The sequence below is a fragment of the Hylobates moloch genome, unplaced genomic scaffold (genome assembly GCF_009828535.3).
Source record: "Hylobates moloch isolate HMO894 unplaced genomic scaffold, HMol_V3 SCAFFOLD_8, whole genome shotgun sequence".
Taxonomy (NCBI): domain Eukaryota; kingdom Metazoa; phylum Chordata; class Mammalia; order Primates; family Hylobatidae; genus Hylobates; species Hylobates moloch.
Genome location: NW_026652283.1, coordinates 101978839 through 101997283, shown reverse-complemented (window position 1 = coordinate 101997283; position 18445 = coordinate 101978839). Strand labels below are relative to the sequence as shown.

The following is an 18445-nucleotide window of genomic DNA, read 5'->3' as shown; positions in this document are numbered from 1 at the left end:
AAAGTTAAAATTTAAAAAATTTTAAATTCAGCCGGGTGCGGTGGCTCACGCCTGTAATCCCAGCACTCTGGGAGGACAAGGTGGGTGGATCACCTGAGGTCAGGAGTTCAAGACCAGTCTGGCCAACACGGTGAAACCCCATTTCTACGAAAAATACAAAATTAGCCAGGCGTGATGGCGTGTGCCTGTAGTCCCAGCTATTTGGGAGGCTGAGGCAGGAGAATCAATTGAACCCAGGAGGCAGAGGTTGCAGTGAGCCAATATTGCGCCATTGCACTCCAGCCTCGGCAACGAGAGAGAAACTCCATCTTAAAAAAAAAAAAAAAAATGCGCCAGGTGCTGTGGCTCACCCCTGTCATCCCAGCACTTTGGGAGGCCAAGGCGGACGGATCACCTGAGGTCGGGAGTTCAAGACCAGCCTGACCAATATGGAGAAACACCCTCTCTACTAAAACTACAAAATTAGCCGGGCGTGGTGGAGCATGCCTGTAATCCCAGCTACTCGGGAGGCTGAGGCAGGAGAATTGCTTGAACCCGGGAGGCAGAGGTTGCAGTGAGCCGAGATTGCACCACTGCACTCCAGCCTGGGCAACAAGAGCAAAACACTGTCTCAAAAAAAAAAAAAAAAAAAAAAAATTTAAATTCAAGTACACTACACAGATTTCTACTATTAGGTTGGTGCAATTTCCTTTGCTCCAACCTAATATTAAATGCATCTCATTTTTTTCAAAGCATCCAAGGTTTTCTAGTGCAAGAATATAGACTAATAACTCCTAAAACACTGAACATTATAGGAGGAAAAGGTACTGAAATACAATAGACTTTACTTTTTGTTTTAACTGTTCCATGCACAGCAACACATGGAAGTTCAGTTAAAATCTGTTTTGTGGTTAGATTCTGTAAGCTCCGAAGATGTATTGGTAATCAAGTTCCAGAATTTAAAGTACATCAGATATACCTGACACATCTAAAGGAGTTTTCACTTTTGTAAAACAGAATATACTATAACCAATGAATACTGAAACTAAGTCATCTGGGTTTATGGCTTACGCTTAATGACAGAGACTGCTGTCATCGTCACTTCTCTGTAAATACCTAAACTACAATGTTGATGTGATGAAAAATCTTAATTTGCAATCTATTTTAGCCATGTGCTCACTTTCTGGAAAAGTTAAACAATTCCGAAATAAAAACGATTTCCCAAGCCTCAACTCATTTCTTACAATCTTAGCTTGGCACACCAAGAAGATTCCTCTTCTTTGACCTTTGTCCCTAAACTTCTAGAAGAGTCCCTTCCTTGCTCAAGAGATAAAAAGTTAACCAGTATTTTTCAGGCACTTCCAACTACTTCCACACAAGAAAACTGAGAGTACCATTAGGCCCTGGTGGCAAATGCAGCTGAGCATTACATACTTCCAAAGGCTAAATGTATTCCACCTGTGTATATATCATCAAAAGCAGACATAACGCAGTTTTCCAGAATAGTTCTAGCTGCCAGATTTGAGGGAAAAAAGTGGAATGATGAGAAGACTCTAAGGAAAAGTAAGGATATGCCAGCAATGAGAAGAAGAAATAATGAAGAACTCAACATTGACAAAGTTAGCAGGTATAACCTGAAGTCACATGGCTAACCTGGTCATCTTGAAAACCTGTCCCTTTTTCAAAACTGGCACACCAGATGCATGCTACAGTTCTTCATTATTATGATTTGTGTAGTCTTTCCCAACCTCAGCTAAACTAAAACTGTTTTCTCAATCAGTTAAGTCTCCTTGCTCCTATAATAAATTCCCAGCATTCACAATTAAATGAGCAAATCACAAAAAAATAAAGCCATCATTAGCACAAACACAGAATGACTATATTACTTTGCTTTAAGGAAAAAAATATATGTATAAGGAAATCAAAGATATAAGCATTTTCTTTAAATTTTTCTTTAAACTTCAAATTTCAAACTTTTCATTAAAAATTTGAAAGTGAGGTAGTTACAGCAATGGTACCCAACCAGGAAAGATTATGACCCCCAAGGGACTTGTGGCAATGTCTGGAGACATATTTGGTTGTCACAACTCGGGGGTGCTACAGGCAGCTAGCCAAGGATACTGCTAAACATCCTATAAAGTACAGGACTACTCCCCTGCCACTCAATCACCCAGCCAAGAATCATCCAGCCTAAAATGTCAATAGTGTCAAGATTGAGAACCACTGAGTCAAAAAAAGGTATTTACAAGTACTAAAAATAAATTCACTTCTTTTTTTTTTTTTCCTTTCCCTAGAGATGAGGGTCTCACTGTGAACTCCTGGCCTCAAGTGATCCTCCCCTCTTGACCTTCTAAGATGCTGAGACTACAGGCATGAGCTACCATGCCCAGCCACAAGTTTTATACATATTAATTTATACAATTTACAATTTTATACATATAATTTTTATACATGTAATTATCTTCTAAAAAGTAACTAATAGGAAATATCACTTTTTTATTATAAGTATGCAAAATATGACTCCATGACACAAAAATCCATGGTGTTAGTCGCTTGAGATATAATGATACTGAGGCCACTTTCTTCCACTAAGACAGTACCAGACTTCAAGGAAACTCCATTAGAGTTTCTAGATGCTTTAAGCACCAAAAGTAATTGAACAGAGAATAATGTATAGCTGTCCCTATTTTTCCTCAGCAATTACATACTATCTGCAGTCGTCTTTTTAACCGTAATTCTTGTCTTTAGAAATTCCCTCTCTCCTCTCCATTCTAATTTCTTCTGTTCAAAAAGGCTGATAAATCTTATCACAAAAACTTGTGGGAAAAAATGTATGTTGGATTCTCAGTTAATTTATCCCTTTAAAATGGCCTAAGAAGCCAATGTGAACCCATCTCCCCCTTCCTTCCTATATAAAATTTATAGTTCCTAATTATTTATAACATAGACGCTAGTAAAACAAGACGTGTTCATTGTTACTGATCAATGTAATATTGGAAAAAATGGAAGGAAGTAGCTTTTAAAATCACTTTTGTTCAAGGAAAAATAGTAAATCTTGTTAGTTCTTAAGATTACAATGCTGATTACTTCTGAATAATTATTTCTAGGGTTGTTTTCCTCTTTTATGTTCAGTTACTTCATCATTAAGCTTTATCTTTTTCATGAACTGATAAAGTTCACAATGAAACACTCTACTATAGATTTTGTTGTAAGTGGACCTGAGTTCAAATCCTCGCTCTGGTTGATCTTAACATTTCCAAGTCTTTTTTCACTGAAAAACAGGAATACCACCAACCTCATCAAATCATTACAAGAATTAGAAATATATTTGAAAAGCACTTATCACTGTCTCTGGAACAAACTATAAAACAATGGCAGCCATATTACTATTATAACTAATGTCATAATGATTTAGCCATGAAGCTTCTATTTGTACTTCCAAAAGTATATCCTTTTTTGCAACTACAACGAGCTTTGGCTAAATGTAATTGGTGTGTTTCCATAAAGCCAATAGAAAGAGAGGTTTACTTCATAATGATAGGAACACAAGGATTTCCAGTCAGAGGATTTAGGCCATCAGTTACTAGTTGTATGATGCAGGGGAAGATAACTAACTTTTCTAAGTTTCTGAAAATGGGTGTGTCCATCTAACTTACACATATTTGTATATACATTAAATAGGCTAATAACCAAGCTACCCACTGAAGTGTTGGATGTTGTCAGTATTTTGGAGAAATGTGATTAATACTTATGTGATTAAAACCAATGGTTAGCATTAGTATCCATCACATTGAGGCTTAGCTGAAATAGTAAAAAAAAGTCACTAAAATATATTTATTTTATACTAATTAGGCAGAAAGATATATGTACAAATGTACATGTAGTCAACATAAGGATAAACCAAATTTTCATACTTTATAGCCCTTAAGATGAGTTATAGGCTGGGCATGGTGGCTCACACCTGTAATCCCAGCACTTTGGGAGGCCCACGCAGGCAGATCACGAGGTCAAGAGATTGAGACCATCCTGGCCAACATGGTGAAACCCTGTCTCTACTAAAAATACAAAAATTAGCTGGGCGTGGTGGTGCATGCCTGTAGTTCCAGCTACTTGGCAGGCTGAGGCAAGAGAATCACTTCAACCCGGGAGACGGAGGTTGCAGTGAGCCGAGATCACACCACTGCATTCCAGCCTGGCGAAAAAGCGAGACTCCATCTCCAAAAAAAAAAAAAAAAAAAAAAAAGTTATAAACATTTTATCCACTAAAAAAATAATAATTTTTTGCTAATTTGCACATACAAGTTTTTTTTCCCTAACTACAGGAACTCTGGTCCTGAAAATTTCAAGGTAAATTTGGATTAAAGATAAATAACAGCATGAAACAATGGACAACTAAAGTCTATTCCAAAACATAAATCCAAGTCTGGATATGATTCCAGGCAGTCAGTCATTAGAGAACTTCAATCTTCTCAAAGACAAAATGAGAAAAAGAACATTTGATTCTATCTTTATTTAAAAGACTAAAATGTGGCTGGGCACGGTGGCTCACGCCTGTAATCCCAGCACTTTGGGAGGCTGAGGTGGGTGGATCATTTGAGGTCAGGAGTTCAAGACTAGCCTGGCCAACATGGTGAAACTCCGTCTCTACTAAAAAAATACAAAAGTTATCTGGGTGGTAGTGGCACGAGCCTGTAATCCCAGCTACTCAGGAGGTTGAGGCAGGAGAATCACTTGAACCCAGGAGGCGGAGGTTGCAGTGAACCAAAATGGTGCCACTGCACTCCAGTCTGGGCAACAGAGTAAGAACCTGTCTCTCCGCCCCACCCACCCCCGCAAAAAAAAAAAAGCCTAAAATGTACTACATTCTTTGGAGAAAAGCATTAAACAGAAAAAACGGTATGGCTGGGCCTGGTGACTCACACCTATAATCCCAGCATTCTGGGAGGCTAAGGCAGGAGGACTGCTTGAGGCCAGGAGTTCAAGACCAGCCTGGGCAACACAGCAAGATCCTGTCTCTACAAAAAAACTAGCCAGATGTTGTGGCATGTGCCTGTAGTCTCAGCTACTCAGAATGCTGAGTCAGGAGGATTGCTTGATTCCAGGAGTTCAAGGCTGAGGTGAGCTATGATTGCGGCACTGCAGTGAACTATGATTGTGGCACTGCACTCCAGCCTGGGTGACAGAGTACGACTCTATCCCTATTTAAGGCACATCACTTCACTGATATTTATTTGTATGTGTTCATTCACCTTATGAGTGAACTGCATGCACATACACACACACACACAAAACCAAGCTACCAAGGCAGGACGCAATGGCCCACACCTGTAATCTCAGCACTTTGGTAGGCCAAGGTGGGTGGATCACTTAAGCCCAGGAGTTCAAGACCAGCCTGGGCAACATGGTGAGACCTGGTCTCTAAAAAACACAAAAATTAACCAGGCATGGTGACATGCCCCTGGGTCCCAGTTAATTGGGAAGCCGAGGCAGGAGGATTACTTGAGTCCAGGAGGTGGAGGTTGCAGTGAGCTGAGACCATGCCAGCCTCCAAAGCAAGACCCTGTCTCCAAAAAAAAAAAAAGTTCACCCAGCCTGGCCAACATGGTGAAAACATGTCTCCACAAAAAAATACAAAAATTAGCCAGGCGTGGTGGCTCACACCTGTAGTCCCAGCTACTCAGGAGGCTGAGGCATGAGAATCACTTGAACCCGGGGGGCAGAGGTTGCAGTGAGCTAAGATCACACCACTGCACTCCAGCCTGGGCAACGCAGTGAGACTCGGTCTAATAAAAATAAATAAATACAAAATAAGTTCATGGCAAATTAAAACATTATAAAAAATGTCTATGTTTTACTGAAGCGTTCAAATGCCTTGACCTTCAAGTGAAACTTTTTAAAAGGGCTTAAATTATGTGTAGTCTTCTTTGTAGTCTTTTTGTAACTCAAATTTTTAATAATCTTCCTCTTTTTTATTACGTTGGTGTAAAAGCAATTGAGTTCTTGCCACCGAAAGTAATTTTTGCCATTGAAGTAAAGCAAACTTTCAATGGCGAAAACCGAAATTACTTTTGCACCAACCTAACACAGTATATCATAAAGAAAAAAAACATGCAGAAGTCAAAATAAATTATAAGCATTATCTACATATGCTGCTTAAGCTATGTGCTAAAAGGCATTCCAAGTGCAAGTGACTCAGAGGCAGAAAGCACCACACATGGAGGATTTTGGATAGTTGCCTGGAGTTAAGTCAACATTTTCCTCATTCTTCTGCTCCTCGCCTTTCAGCGCTGCTTCTAAGTCTTCCTCAGGCGGATGAATTACTACTGTGGGAATACCATCACTGGCAGGTGAAACCAGTAGTTCTGGGGCCTGAAGCTGCCTCTGTTGGGAACTTCTGGAGGTCAGGCGGCTGATGCTAGGGCTAGAAGGAGGACTGTTCTGAGGGGTGGGTACTGGGGTTGTACACCTTGAGCCTGCAGGGGTTCCAGCTCTTGAAGAAGGAAGGAGATGACCGAGAAGAAGAGATAAAGGTGATTCTCCTCTCAAGGAAAGGTTTGAGGCAGACAGACCTGTTCGCAAAGAGTGGCGGGAGGCTGAAAGGCCTTCCCCTGAGATAAAACAAATAAATGAAAAATGATGAAGTTCACTGCAGAAGGCAAATAGAGACATTTAAAAAAAACCAATTTACACTATAAATTGCATACTTCAAAGGCCCAAAATTTCAAAGTCATGTTGTGATGGTTAGCATGTCAATCGGGTTTTTACATGTTAGAAAGTCACTAAAAAGTTGCTTAAAACTGTAATTAGTTCTCAGAACACATAAAAAAAAATTGTTAATGACAGATGGTAAGGGCAATATCCTGTCAGAAATTAGAATGACCAATAGCATGGCATTTTTAAAAAGGACAATATCAATACAAAGTCACTGCTTAAACAATAAATAGCAAATGAAAATATGTAATACAAAATTAATATAATTCAAACCAAAAATAACCAAAACTAATAGCTTATATTTAGCGTATTTTTCCTACATTTTACCAAACAGCTACAGACAATTATCTCTTAGAGAAAAAGTTCATGTTAACATTAAGTAATAATTTCTAACTTAAAACTGGTATTAAATATTTACAATATTAAGTCAGTAACACACCATCTACAGGTGGTGCTGCTCTCAAGTTTTAAAAAAAGACAAATAACAGAAATTTTTTAAAAAGAGAAACACAATGTCAATTTTAAAAGATACATATTCTTGAGCTCTCTAAAAATATTAATAAATGTCCTAAAGTATGCTTCTCACTTCTGATATGTAGCAGATACATTAAAACAAATACATATAATTTTTTATTTCACTAGCTAAGAATAAAGTACTTCTCACCAACAACAGCAATATGGCAGCAGGTCTAAAATATTTCAAAAGGTCATGCATACTTTTAATTAAACCCCTCATATTTCTACTAAGTGTATCTTAAAAGAATAACATTCTTTATGAAAACCATGCAAATACAATAATCAATTCCATATGGCCTAAGTAATCAAAGTTACATGCTCAAGAGGTTTCAGAAATAGTTAAACTATAATCCATTAGAAAACACCATTTAAACAATAAGCTACATGCAGGAAAAACTCAAATTATAACTGTATTTCAACAAAAGAACATGCTAAAATGGCATTTAAAAGAAAACAGCCAATGTCTTATGATGACCAAATTACAATTGGACAATAGTGAGGAACAACTGCATATGAAGATTAAAGACTGAATAGGGTCCCTCTGGATAAATGAACTTATTTCACCAAAGGAGAGAATATAAACAACAAATAAAAGACAAAAAAGACAGTTAAAATGCGCTATACATGCCTTGTTTTTACATTGAATTTTGGTCCATAAGAGATATTCTTTTACTCTTAAGATTGCTTAAATGCACCATGGCATAATTTTAAATGGATTAAAAAGGGTTTTCATGGCCAAGTGGAAGATACAAAAGATGATTATTTTCGACTTTAGAAAAAATTAGACCCTCTCACCTATGCTTGATTGTTGGTAGAACACTTAAAAGTTATACTATTATTTCAGAGACAAAAAAGATGAGTAGGCACTGTGTCCCATACTCTACTAGTCCTCACTGTAATCCTCACAAGCTTTGGGTAATAGTAGCAGCTTACAGCAACTGCTGCAGGCTACAGTGACTCTCCATAAGCCACTCCAATCCTTTGCACCTGGGTTTTCCAGACTCACTGTTAGAGTTCTCAACCCTACTGATGCATTCCTCTGCTTTACGCAGAAGAATAAGGAAAGGCAAAACCTCCAAGTACCCAGCATTAGGACACTGACAGAGGTAAACGACTGCAAAAACACTGTCTTCCCACATGCCACACAACCTGCCCGTAACCTAAAAATGAGAGTGGAAAGGCAGAATATGTAGACCTGGGTCTGAGCCATTCTCAGTGGATTAGAAGACACCAACTAGGTCACCCTTAGTGTAAGACTGGAACAGTCATAAAAGCCTTTCACAAGTTGTACAAATAAAGAGTCGTGAAATCAGCAAACCAATCCAAGAACACTTGTTTATACCAGCAAATCAAGTATATTCAGGAGAAAAAAAAACTAGGAAAAATCTAAAATAAAGGTTCAAACCCAAGATTTAGAATTTCAAAAAGGTAAAATTAAAAATTATAGATAATATATGCCTCTTTAATTAATTATACAAGAGGACTTGAAAAGAAACAAAGCAGGAAGGAGAAGTAATTCAGAGGTAGGTATACTGAGTGTTTAAATATCCCCAAATGTTAAGCGTAACGTACTGGAAAGCTCTTACAGTAGAAGTGTTAGCAAAAATTGGATGCCACAACTTATCTCACCATTCCTTTCAAGCAAGTGAGGGTCAGAATGTTTCTTGCCTATATCTGCAAAAGATCGAACAAGGGGAATCCGACTGGTGAATCTTTTCTCATTCTGATGATGATGTCTCTTCAGAAGAGCTTCTCTGACATTCTCTCGTATGGACTCGTCTAATTGGCCAGAAGCTATCATGTTGTCTAATACCATATCTATTCAAGGAAAAAAAAAATAAATTACTAAACACTCAGTTGACCATAATATAGGAATAAACTGTGAGTGAAACCTTATGACAAAAATAAGAACCTTAAATAGCTCTAGAAAGTTTTATTCTGTCACTATTAAATAATCAATGCATAAATGAACATTATCCCAACCAATAAAAATGAATTACAAAGACCGCCTTATTTTAATAAATACTATTATTTATAAAGAGGCTACTATTATATACCAATAGCCTTCCTATAGCTGAAAGTGCTTCCCTGTATGAATACGGTAAATTCTATTAAGCTGCATATTCAATAATACTGGCTTCCTAAGATGTAAAGGTATTTTATTGCCAAACCTCATATATTCTCCCCCAAAACTGTTCCAGCAGATGAATTATCAGGACCCACTCAGTCATTAACTGTTCACTGAGCGTCCGCTGTGTGTTGGGAATACAGCAGTTTAACAATAACAAAACAGAGCCAAGTTTCTGCTCTCTTTGAGAAGTAGAGAAACCAACATACAAACAGATAAAACGTCATGAGGTCGTAAGTTCTAGGAAGAGGAGTAAAATCAGGTTGTGAAAGGGATGTGGGGAATGGGGAAACCGATGGCAATGCCATTTTATACATTACTGAAGTGATTAAACTTTTTAATTTATAAAATATATATTAATATTTTTAAACAGTGGTACTAACTTGGAAGAAGAGGGTCAAATTTTCAAAACTATATGGCTACTCTAAAAAAAACCTTGGAAGGACCAGCCTAATAGGTAAACTGTTAACGTTAACACGACAGCTACAGTTTAGCAAACAAATGAACACTAGATTATACAACATATACTAAAAGTACTACATGGTGTTATGTGATAATTGCAAACCAAAGTCTGAAACCCATATGTATTATACAAATTCAATATTCCCAACCTTAATTTTTCAGTTATTCATGTAAGACAAGAAAGCAAGGACTGACAATTTAAGTATTTGCAGCACACAGTCAAATCTAACAGTCGGCTAAAACTGAAGTATTTCTAGCCTGAGAAATTGTATTAAGTTCATGGTTCTCTTGAAGATTAAATACTACTGATTTTTTGTTTTTCCATGGGAGCAATCTACAATGGTAGTCCCACCATCAAATTCATTACCACCAAACTTAATTTTGGTTTTCATTAATTTTAGTTAGTGGACAAAAAGCTGTATTACAGCTGCCTTTTTCTACTTTCTGCCTCCACATTATCCTTCAAATCTCCCCCTTTCATTTTCACTGCTCAACCTACCAGAGCTCTTTCCTTGCTTAGACTGTTCCTAGAGAATAACTGGCCTACTTGCTTCTAAACTCTTCCTAATCCAAAGCCACCCTACATTCTGTTGCCAGAATGATCTTCCTGAATATGTATCTCAAATCACACTATTCCTCAACTTAAAAACCATCAAGACCACCAAAATGCCTACCAAATAAAATCCTATTTCTTGGCTAGGCACCGTGGCTCACACCTGTAAACCCAAAACTCTGGCAAGCCAAAGTGGGCAGGTCGTTTGAGTTTAGGAGTTCAAGAACAGCTTGGGCTACATGGCGAAAACCCGTCTCTACAAAAAATACAAAAATTAGCCAGGCGTGGTGGTGTATACACCTGTGGTCCCAGCTACTCGGTAGGTTGAGATGGGAGATCACTTGAGCCCAGGAGACGGAGACTGCAGTAAGCCCAGATCGTGCCACTGCACTCCATCCAGCCTGGATAACAGTGAGAGACCCTGTGATCTCCCCCTCAAAAAAAAATCCAATAATTCAAGGCTAGTCACCATCTAATCTCTAACTGGGTTTCCCAACATACCTCCTACCACTACTGAAGAAATATGTATATTCACACAGAACTGACTTTCCTGAGATTCCTGTCTATACTTCTCTAGACTTTTCTTTACTCTTCCTTAAAATATTTTTTCTCTTGTATCACCTACTCCTTGTTCCCATGTGTTCACATTTTATGAGTAACTTGTACAATTAATGTTCTCTGTGGCTATTCCCCACATCCCCATTCCAAAAAACAAGGAAACAAAAAACTCTTTTCTGAATTTCCACAGAACAGACTCTGTATTTTCTTGTGCCACTATTCACTCTCTTATTGACACTACACTTATGTCGGTTTAATTTAATCTCATCTGCAAATTTATCAAAGACAAAAAGTCTATCTTATTTCCTTATACTGCACTCCACAGGATAGAAGTTCAGCATACAGTTGTTAAATGAATGTCTAAAATTCTACTACATCTTACATATTTTTTAAAAGTCAGTTTACTATAACCTGCTATTTCATCTAGAGTGCTTGCTCTCATATCCAGCATGACTGTTCCATTGAGGATGCAACTCCTTAGTTCAAAAAGACTGTGCAAAGAGAGAGTTGCCACATAAGGTTTACTCCATCGGTCACCGCCATCTTCAACATCCTCTTCAAATTTCAGCCATCTGAATGCATAATATATAAAAATTTTTTATAAGTAATGAAGATTCCATTTGTTTATCTTAATGTGATAAAGAAAATTTTTTTCTTTAAAAAAAAAAAAAAGAAACAAAGAAAACCACGACCAAACAAACTTTGGTTACAAACACATTTTCACAAATTAGGCTAAAGGTCTACAATATCTATAGTCACAAATTTCCTTTGTAGTTCCTCTTTCTATTCTAGGTATCATAATAATAAGCCTACAAAAACAAACTATGGAATTTCATATAGTTTCTACTTTTATTCCTCTTCTAAACTTGCAATACACAAAATTGCAGACATTAAAATCTACAATGACATAATTTCTTTATTAAAGTATAAAGGATTATTTAAGTAAACAAATTTGAGAATAAAGAGAAAAATTAAAGATAGAATTTCTATCAATTAATAAGGAAATTCTCTGCTCACTGGTTTAAAGCACCAGATATCTCATACTTTCAACTTAATATTCCCATTACAAAAAGAAATCAAGTAAAGCCAATTTAAAAATGAGACTTAGGCCGGGAACGGTGGCTAACGCCTGTAATCCTAACACTGTGGGAGGCATAGACGGGAGGATAACCTGAGGTCAGGAGCTCGAGACCAGCCTCGCCAACTTGGTGAAACCCCATCTCTACTAAAAATACAGAAATTAGCCAGGCGTGGTGGCAGGCACCTGCAGTGTCAGCTACTCGGGAGGCTGAGGCAGGAAAATCACTTGAACCTGGGAGGCAGAAGTTGCAGTGAGCCCAGATCGCGCCATCGCACTCCAGCCTGGGCAACAAGAGCAAAACTCCGTCTCAAAAAAAAAAAAAAAAAAAGAGAGAGACTTAGCAGTATTACCTAGCAGTTTCTTTCCATTCATATTCTTCTCCATCTCTGTAACACAGTTCATCCATTTCCGTGAAGAGATCATGGGGAATATGTTCTTCATCATCATCTTCAGTACCAAGGATAAACTGAACTCTCTGGGATGGTGTATCTTTACAAAATAAGAATTTACATACACTCAAATTTTTCCTCAAGTCATTCAAAGATAAATTCACAGTTTTGAAAATGAAACACTTTTGTTACCTGTATAAACAAATATATTTCATCAAAACTCTCTTAATTATTGAACTATCACAATTCTGAAAGGAAATAAGAACCAACAATCCAGGAAAAAAGTCACAGAAAACCTCTATAGAAAAAAAAGAAATTATGTTGAAAATAAACAAGTCAAACTAACTTTATAACTGATCTAAACAAACAAAAATAAAAGTAACATTTCAAAACATGAACATAATGCTCAAAGGCAGCCCTTTTTCCTCACCAAAACTACATGGAAAAGTCAGAACAGAACATTTAAAATATAAGCTAAGGCCAGGTACTGTGGCTATGCCTGTAATCCCAGCACTTTGAAAGGCAGAGACAGGTGTATCATCTGAGGTCAGGAGCTCGAGACCAGCCTAGCCAACATGGTGAAACCCCGTCTCTACTAAAAATATAAAAATTAGTCAGGCATGGTGGTGGATGCCTGTAATCCCAAATGCTCGGGAGGCTGAGGCAGGAGAATCGCTTGAACCTGGGAAGTGGAGACTGCAGTGAGCTGAGATTGTGCCACTGCACTCCAGCCTAGGCGACAGAGACTCCGTCTCAGTCAATCAATCAATAAAATAAAATAAAATATGGCCGGGCACAGTGGCTCACGCCTGTAATCCCAGCACTTTGGGAGGCCGAGGCGGTTGGATCATGAGGTCAGCAGTTAGAGACCAACCTGGCCAACATGGTGAAACCCTGTTTCTACTAAAAATACAAACATTAGCCAGGCATGGTGGCGGGCACCTGTAATCCCAGCTACTCTGGAGGCTGAGGCAGGAGAATCGCTTGAACCCAGAAGGTGGAGGTTGCAGTGAGCCGAGATTGTGCCATTGCACTCCAGCCTGGGCGACAGAGCAAGACTCCGTCTCAAATACATAAATAAAATAAAATAATAAAATAAAATAAAATAAAATAAAATAAAATGTAAGCTATATTAAAGAGTGAAAAATAGAAAATCTCCAAGTTCCAAAAAATGATGAGAAAACTCAAAGCTCCAACTATACAGAAACTATATTTTCCTACTATCATGGAGAAACAAAACTGTAAGCTTGGGGTTTTGGGGGTAGAACAAGTCACTACGAAGAACAGATAACCCACTCATGGCATCTGAAATTAAACTACTTGTGTAGTATAGGAGCCCGAAACAGATGAATTAGCATAAACACTAGTCCAGGACAGTTGAAAGCCCTAGGGGTCCATATAAACAAATAAACCACCACAAATAGTTACCCTGAATATGAGAGATGAGTTCTCACTCAAAATTTACACCTAAGTGAACAATCCTCCAAGTACTTGTGGATGCAACAAGGATATTTAAACAGGATAAAGAGTAGATTCAATAGCATTGTTTTCGTAAAAGTCAGATCTGAGAAAATTTCAGAGAACGCAGAAACAACAGATAAGAAGGAAGAAAACAAAAGATTAAGAAGGATGCAGAAAGTCAAGAACTCCAGGACAAGGAAAATAAAAGAATAGGAGGAGAAGCATATAAAAAACATATCTGAAAATTTTCCAGTATGTTTATGTCATGAGCCTTCATATTGAAGAAATAACCTCAGACCTATGCAGGATTAAAAAAACACATATTGTGATTGAACTTCCTACTGTATTAAACTTTCTAGCATTTAGGTCTTGCACAAATCTTTGTCAGAATGATCCCTAAATACTACTTTTAGTGCTACCATAAGCAATAATTTTAATTCCAATTTCTCATTACTCATTGCAACTATATAGAAATATAATTGATTTTATGTCGTGGGACCTGCTAAACTCACTTCGTTCTCTTAAGTATTGTAGATTGCTTAGGATTTGCTACCTACATGATCCTGTATCTGTGAATAAAGACCATTTTACTTTTTCATTCCAATCTGTATGCCCTGTATTCTTTCTTGTCTTATTACACTGGCTGGTCTTCTAGTATAGTGTTGTATAAAAGTCACCAGAGAGGACATCCTTTCCTTTTCCCAAATTACAAAAAATATTCAGTCTTTAATTGTGAAATGTGATGTTGGTTTTTGGTTTTTGTAGATGCCCTTTATCAGGTTAAGGAAGTTTCCTGCTATTCTTAGTTTGCAGAGAGTTTTATCACGGATAGGATTGAATTTTGTTTATATGGTGGTTTTCTTGGTTTTTGGTTTTTGTAGACATCCTTTATCAGGTTAAGGAAGTTTCCTGCTATTCTTAGTTTGCAGAGAGTTTTATCACGGATAGGACTGAATTTTGTTAAAGGCTTACTTTGAACCTATTTAGATGGTTGTATTGCTTTTCTCCTTTGTATTGTTAATGACATTACTTAGTTACATTGACAGACGTTTAAGTTTTAAACCAACCTTACGTTTCTAGCTTGGCCATCATGCTAGCAACAAATTTAATCCACAAACCTGGTGGATTAAATAACACAAATTTATTCTCTTACAGTTCTGGATACCAGAAGTCCAAAATGAGTCTTAGAGGGCTAAAATCATGGTGTTGGCAAGGCTAGTTCCTTCTGGAGGCTCCAGGAAAATCAAATTCCCTTACTTTTTCCAGCTTCTGAAGGCATCTTACATTCCTGGGGTCAGGATCCCTTCCTGACGTCACTGTAGCCACTTGCTTCTTTTTGTGACATCTATATCCAGTCTGATCTTCTGACCTCCTCTTACTAAGGATCCCTGTGATTATATCAGGCCAACCTGCATAATCTAGGATAATATTCCCACTCCAAAATTCTTAACCCAGCCAGGCGTGGTGACTCACAGTTGTAATCCCAGCACTTTGGGAGGCCGAGGCAGGTGGATCACCTCAGGTCAGGAGTTCGAGATCAGCCTGGCCAACATGGTGAAACCCCATCTCTATGAAAAATACAAAAATTAGCCAGGCATGCTGGTACACACCTGTAATCCCAGCTACTCAGGAGGCTAAGGCAGGAGAATCACTTGAACCCAGGAGGCAGAGGCTACAGTGAGCCAAGATCATGCCACTGCACTCCAGCCTGGAAAACAGAGTGAGACTCAGTCTCAAAAAAAACAAAAATTAAAAAAAAAAAAAAAAATATATATATATATATATAGTACCCTTGAAATTTGCTAAGACAGTAGACTTTAATTATGTGTGTTCTCGCTATACACAATAAAAGGCAACTATATGAGCTTAAGGATGTGTTAATTAACTTGATTGTGATAATCATTTAACAGTGTGTGTGTGTGTATATAAATCATACTGTACACCTTAAATGTATACAAATTTTATTTGTTAATTATACCTCAATAAAGCTAAAGGAAAATGCAATGGAAAACAGCACCCAAATAGGAATAATTATTAAAATAAAATGGTGAGAAAATTTAATCCCCGTTATTCCATCCTGTTTAGAAGCAGTCCTGTGTAATCCCTTTAGAGAGCAGAAACGAAGAGACTTCATCTTTAGCACTTTCTTGGATACAAATTGGTAGTTAAAAACTTCAGGAACATAAATCTTTTCTAGGAATAGTTATTCCTTTGAAAAGTCAAATATTTTCTTCATTATAATCTATTTTTGAAGCCCCTATACTTACACTTTTAATCCCATATCCTAGCTTAAAACATCAAACCACACACTTAGGTGAACATATCAATATACTAAGAGTTAAGTAAACAACATTTCTGTCCATAAAAATACTGTGTGCCTTTTTACTCAGTATGAATTAGAGAAGCATACTGATCCATTTACTCACAGAAGAACCCAGGATATCCTAAACTGAATGGCTGCTATGTACAGAACAGTTTTTTACTGTTTAAGTATTTTTTACTTCTAAATTACTTAGCATCACCAAAAAAAAGTTCACTAGTGACCCTTTCCAAATTCAGTGTTTGTTTTTCCTTTGCTAGCTACATGACCACTTAGTATTATATTTACTAGATATACTAGGTCATCAGTATCTCTTAGTAGAGTTTCTTGGTTTTTTGTTGTTGTTGTTATTGTTTTTTTAAAACAGAGTCTCGCTCTGTCACCCAGGCTAGAGTGCAGTGGCATGATCTCTGCTCACTGCAACCTCTGCCTCCTGGGTTCAAGCAATTCTCTGCCTCAGCCTCCCGAATAGGTGGGATTACAGGTGCCCATCACCACACTCAGCTAACTTTTTTTTTTTTTTTAGTAGAGACAGGGTTTCACCATGTTGGCCAGGCTGGTCTTGAACTCCTGACCTCATGATCCACCCGCCTCGGCCTCCCAAAGTACTGGGATTACAAGCATGAGCCACTGCGCCCAGCCTAGTAGAGTTTCTTAATGGATTCCTGTCAGTCTTGCTGAGCTGAAGTTTCCTGATCTATAAAATGAATTTAATATCTGCATTTTTAAAATGCTAAGATGGTTATATATTAAAAATACTAAGATGGTTAAATATAACACCATTTGTCTAGGGCTTGGTAGAATGTTTAGACACAGAATTTGCACTTTAGATTTTACCATGCCATCAGTATTTTCTTTCCTATGTTCATGCAGTAACTATATTATACATAACAATTTTTTTGTTCTTTGCCTTTTCACAAAAACTTTCTTTTAGCGTAGCACGCAACTGCCTATAGAATGTGGCTCACATAGCACATAGCTTTCTCTGCTAGAAAGCACACACTAGGACCCATGATGTACAGATGGCCTTATACTAATAATGCCCTCTATGATAAGTATAATGTCTAAGAATCCTCCTCAGGTTTTACACAGCCTTTTTTTTTTTTTTTTTCGTTCTTTCCTTTCCCACTCTCAGGACCACTTAAAACATGGCTATCCCTGTTTTTCTTTCTGATTTCTATTGGTACCGCTAACTTCTCTGCTTTCAAGTAACAAACAAAAAAACCCTGTCCTTTTATATAACTAATACTATCAAATAAGAGTACTCTTTTTTGCACAGAAAACCAAATAATCCAGCCTAGTGGATAAAATCTTCTGGCCAAAACTGTGGTGTAAGAAGGAAAAAAACAGCCAAGAATGGTGGCTCACACCTGTAATCCCAGCACTTTGGGAGGCTGAGGCAGGTGGATCACTTGAGGTCAGGAGTTCAAGACCAGCCTGGCCAACATGGTGAAACCCTGTCACTACTAAAAATACAAAAATTAGCCAGGCATGGTGGCGTGCGCCTTTAATCTCAGCTACTTGGGAGGCTGAGGCACAAGAATCGCTTGAACCCTGGAGGCAGACGTTGCAGTGAGCCGAGATCATACCACTGCACTCCAGCCCAGCCGGGGTGACAGAGCAAGACCCCATCTCAAAAAAAAAAAAAAAAAAAGAAGAAGAAGAAGCAAACAAAACTTTAATGACTTCCATGACAGCCTTAGCATTCCCAATGTCTATCCACTGCATATGTAAGTAATTAAAAATTTAGTAAAGAAAATGAAACACTACTAAATTTGAGCCTAAGTGACTAGGCATAACTTTTACAATTTCAAGGATGGGATACAATGAAGAAAACAAAGCCCTTTATTTTTTCACTTATACGAAAGAGATCTTGACCTATGAAGATTTTTCTTATAAAAAAAATTCTTACTTCAATTGGTATTCCCCAATGTATACAATGTGACTATATTACTGCAGACATACAATTTTTAAAAGAAATATTCAATTAAAAGAAAATACTTTCCAGGAAAATAGGAACTTTAAACTGTTAAAGAAGAACTGTTTTCTCTTACCGTAAGAAGGAGATTCCTGTCCATCTTCTTTATCTGATTCTTTATCTTTTCTTCTCCGGTGGTGATGTTTGTGTCCGCGATGCCTATGACGCCGACGACTCTCTTTACTAAACGGGACGTGAACACCAATATATACAGCTCTATGACCTATTAAAAGGTTCGGAAACATGTTTCTAGCTTTCCAAAAGAGAAAAAAGTGATATACACAAAAGTACTCCAAAATCTACTCTGAT

The 18445-nt window shown here is 37.6% G+C and overlaps 1 protein-coding gene across 9 annotated transcripts in view; it reads right to left on the bottom strand.

Moving 5' to 3' along the window:
* Window positions 1-18445, bottom strand: part of SLC4A7 (solute carrier family 4 member 7) — a 105532-nt gene that overhangs the window by 52558 nt on the left and 34529 nt on the right. For 7 of the 9 annotated variants that reach the window (XM_032162258.2, XM_032162260.2, XM_032162259.2 and 4 more), the window contains exons 3-6: window positions 18213-18359; window positions 12339-12477; window positions 11319-11479; window positions 8836-9024 (exon numbers count right to left, since the gene is read on the bottom strand). In XM_032162258.2, the coding sequence (XP_032018149.1) occupies window positions 8836-9024; window positions 11319-11479; window positions 12339-12477; window positions 18213-18359 (636 nt within the window). Of the gene's footprint in view, window positions 1-6215; window positions 6588-8835; window positions 9025-11318; window positions 11480-12338; window positions 12478-18212; window positions 18360-18445 lie in introns of all 9 variants that reach the window. The other 2 variants (XM_032162263.2, XM_032162262.2) reach the window with 2 other exon arrangements.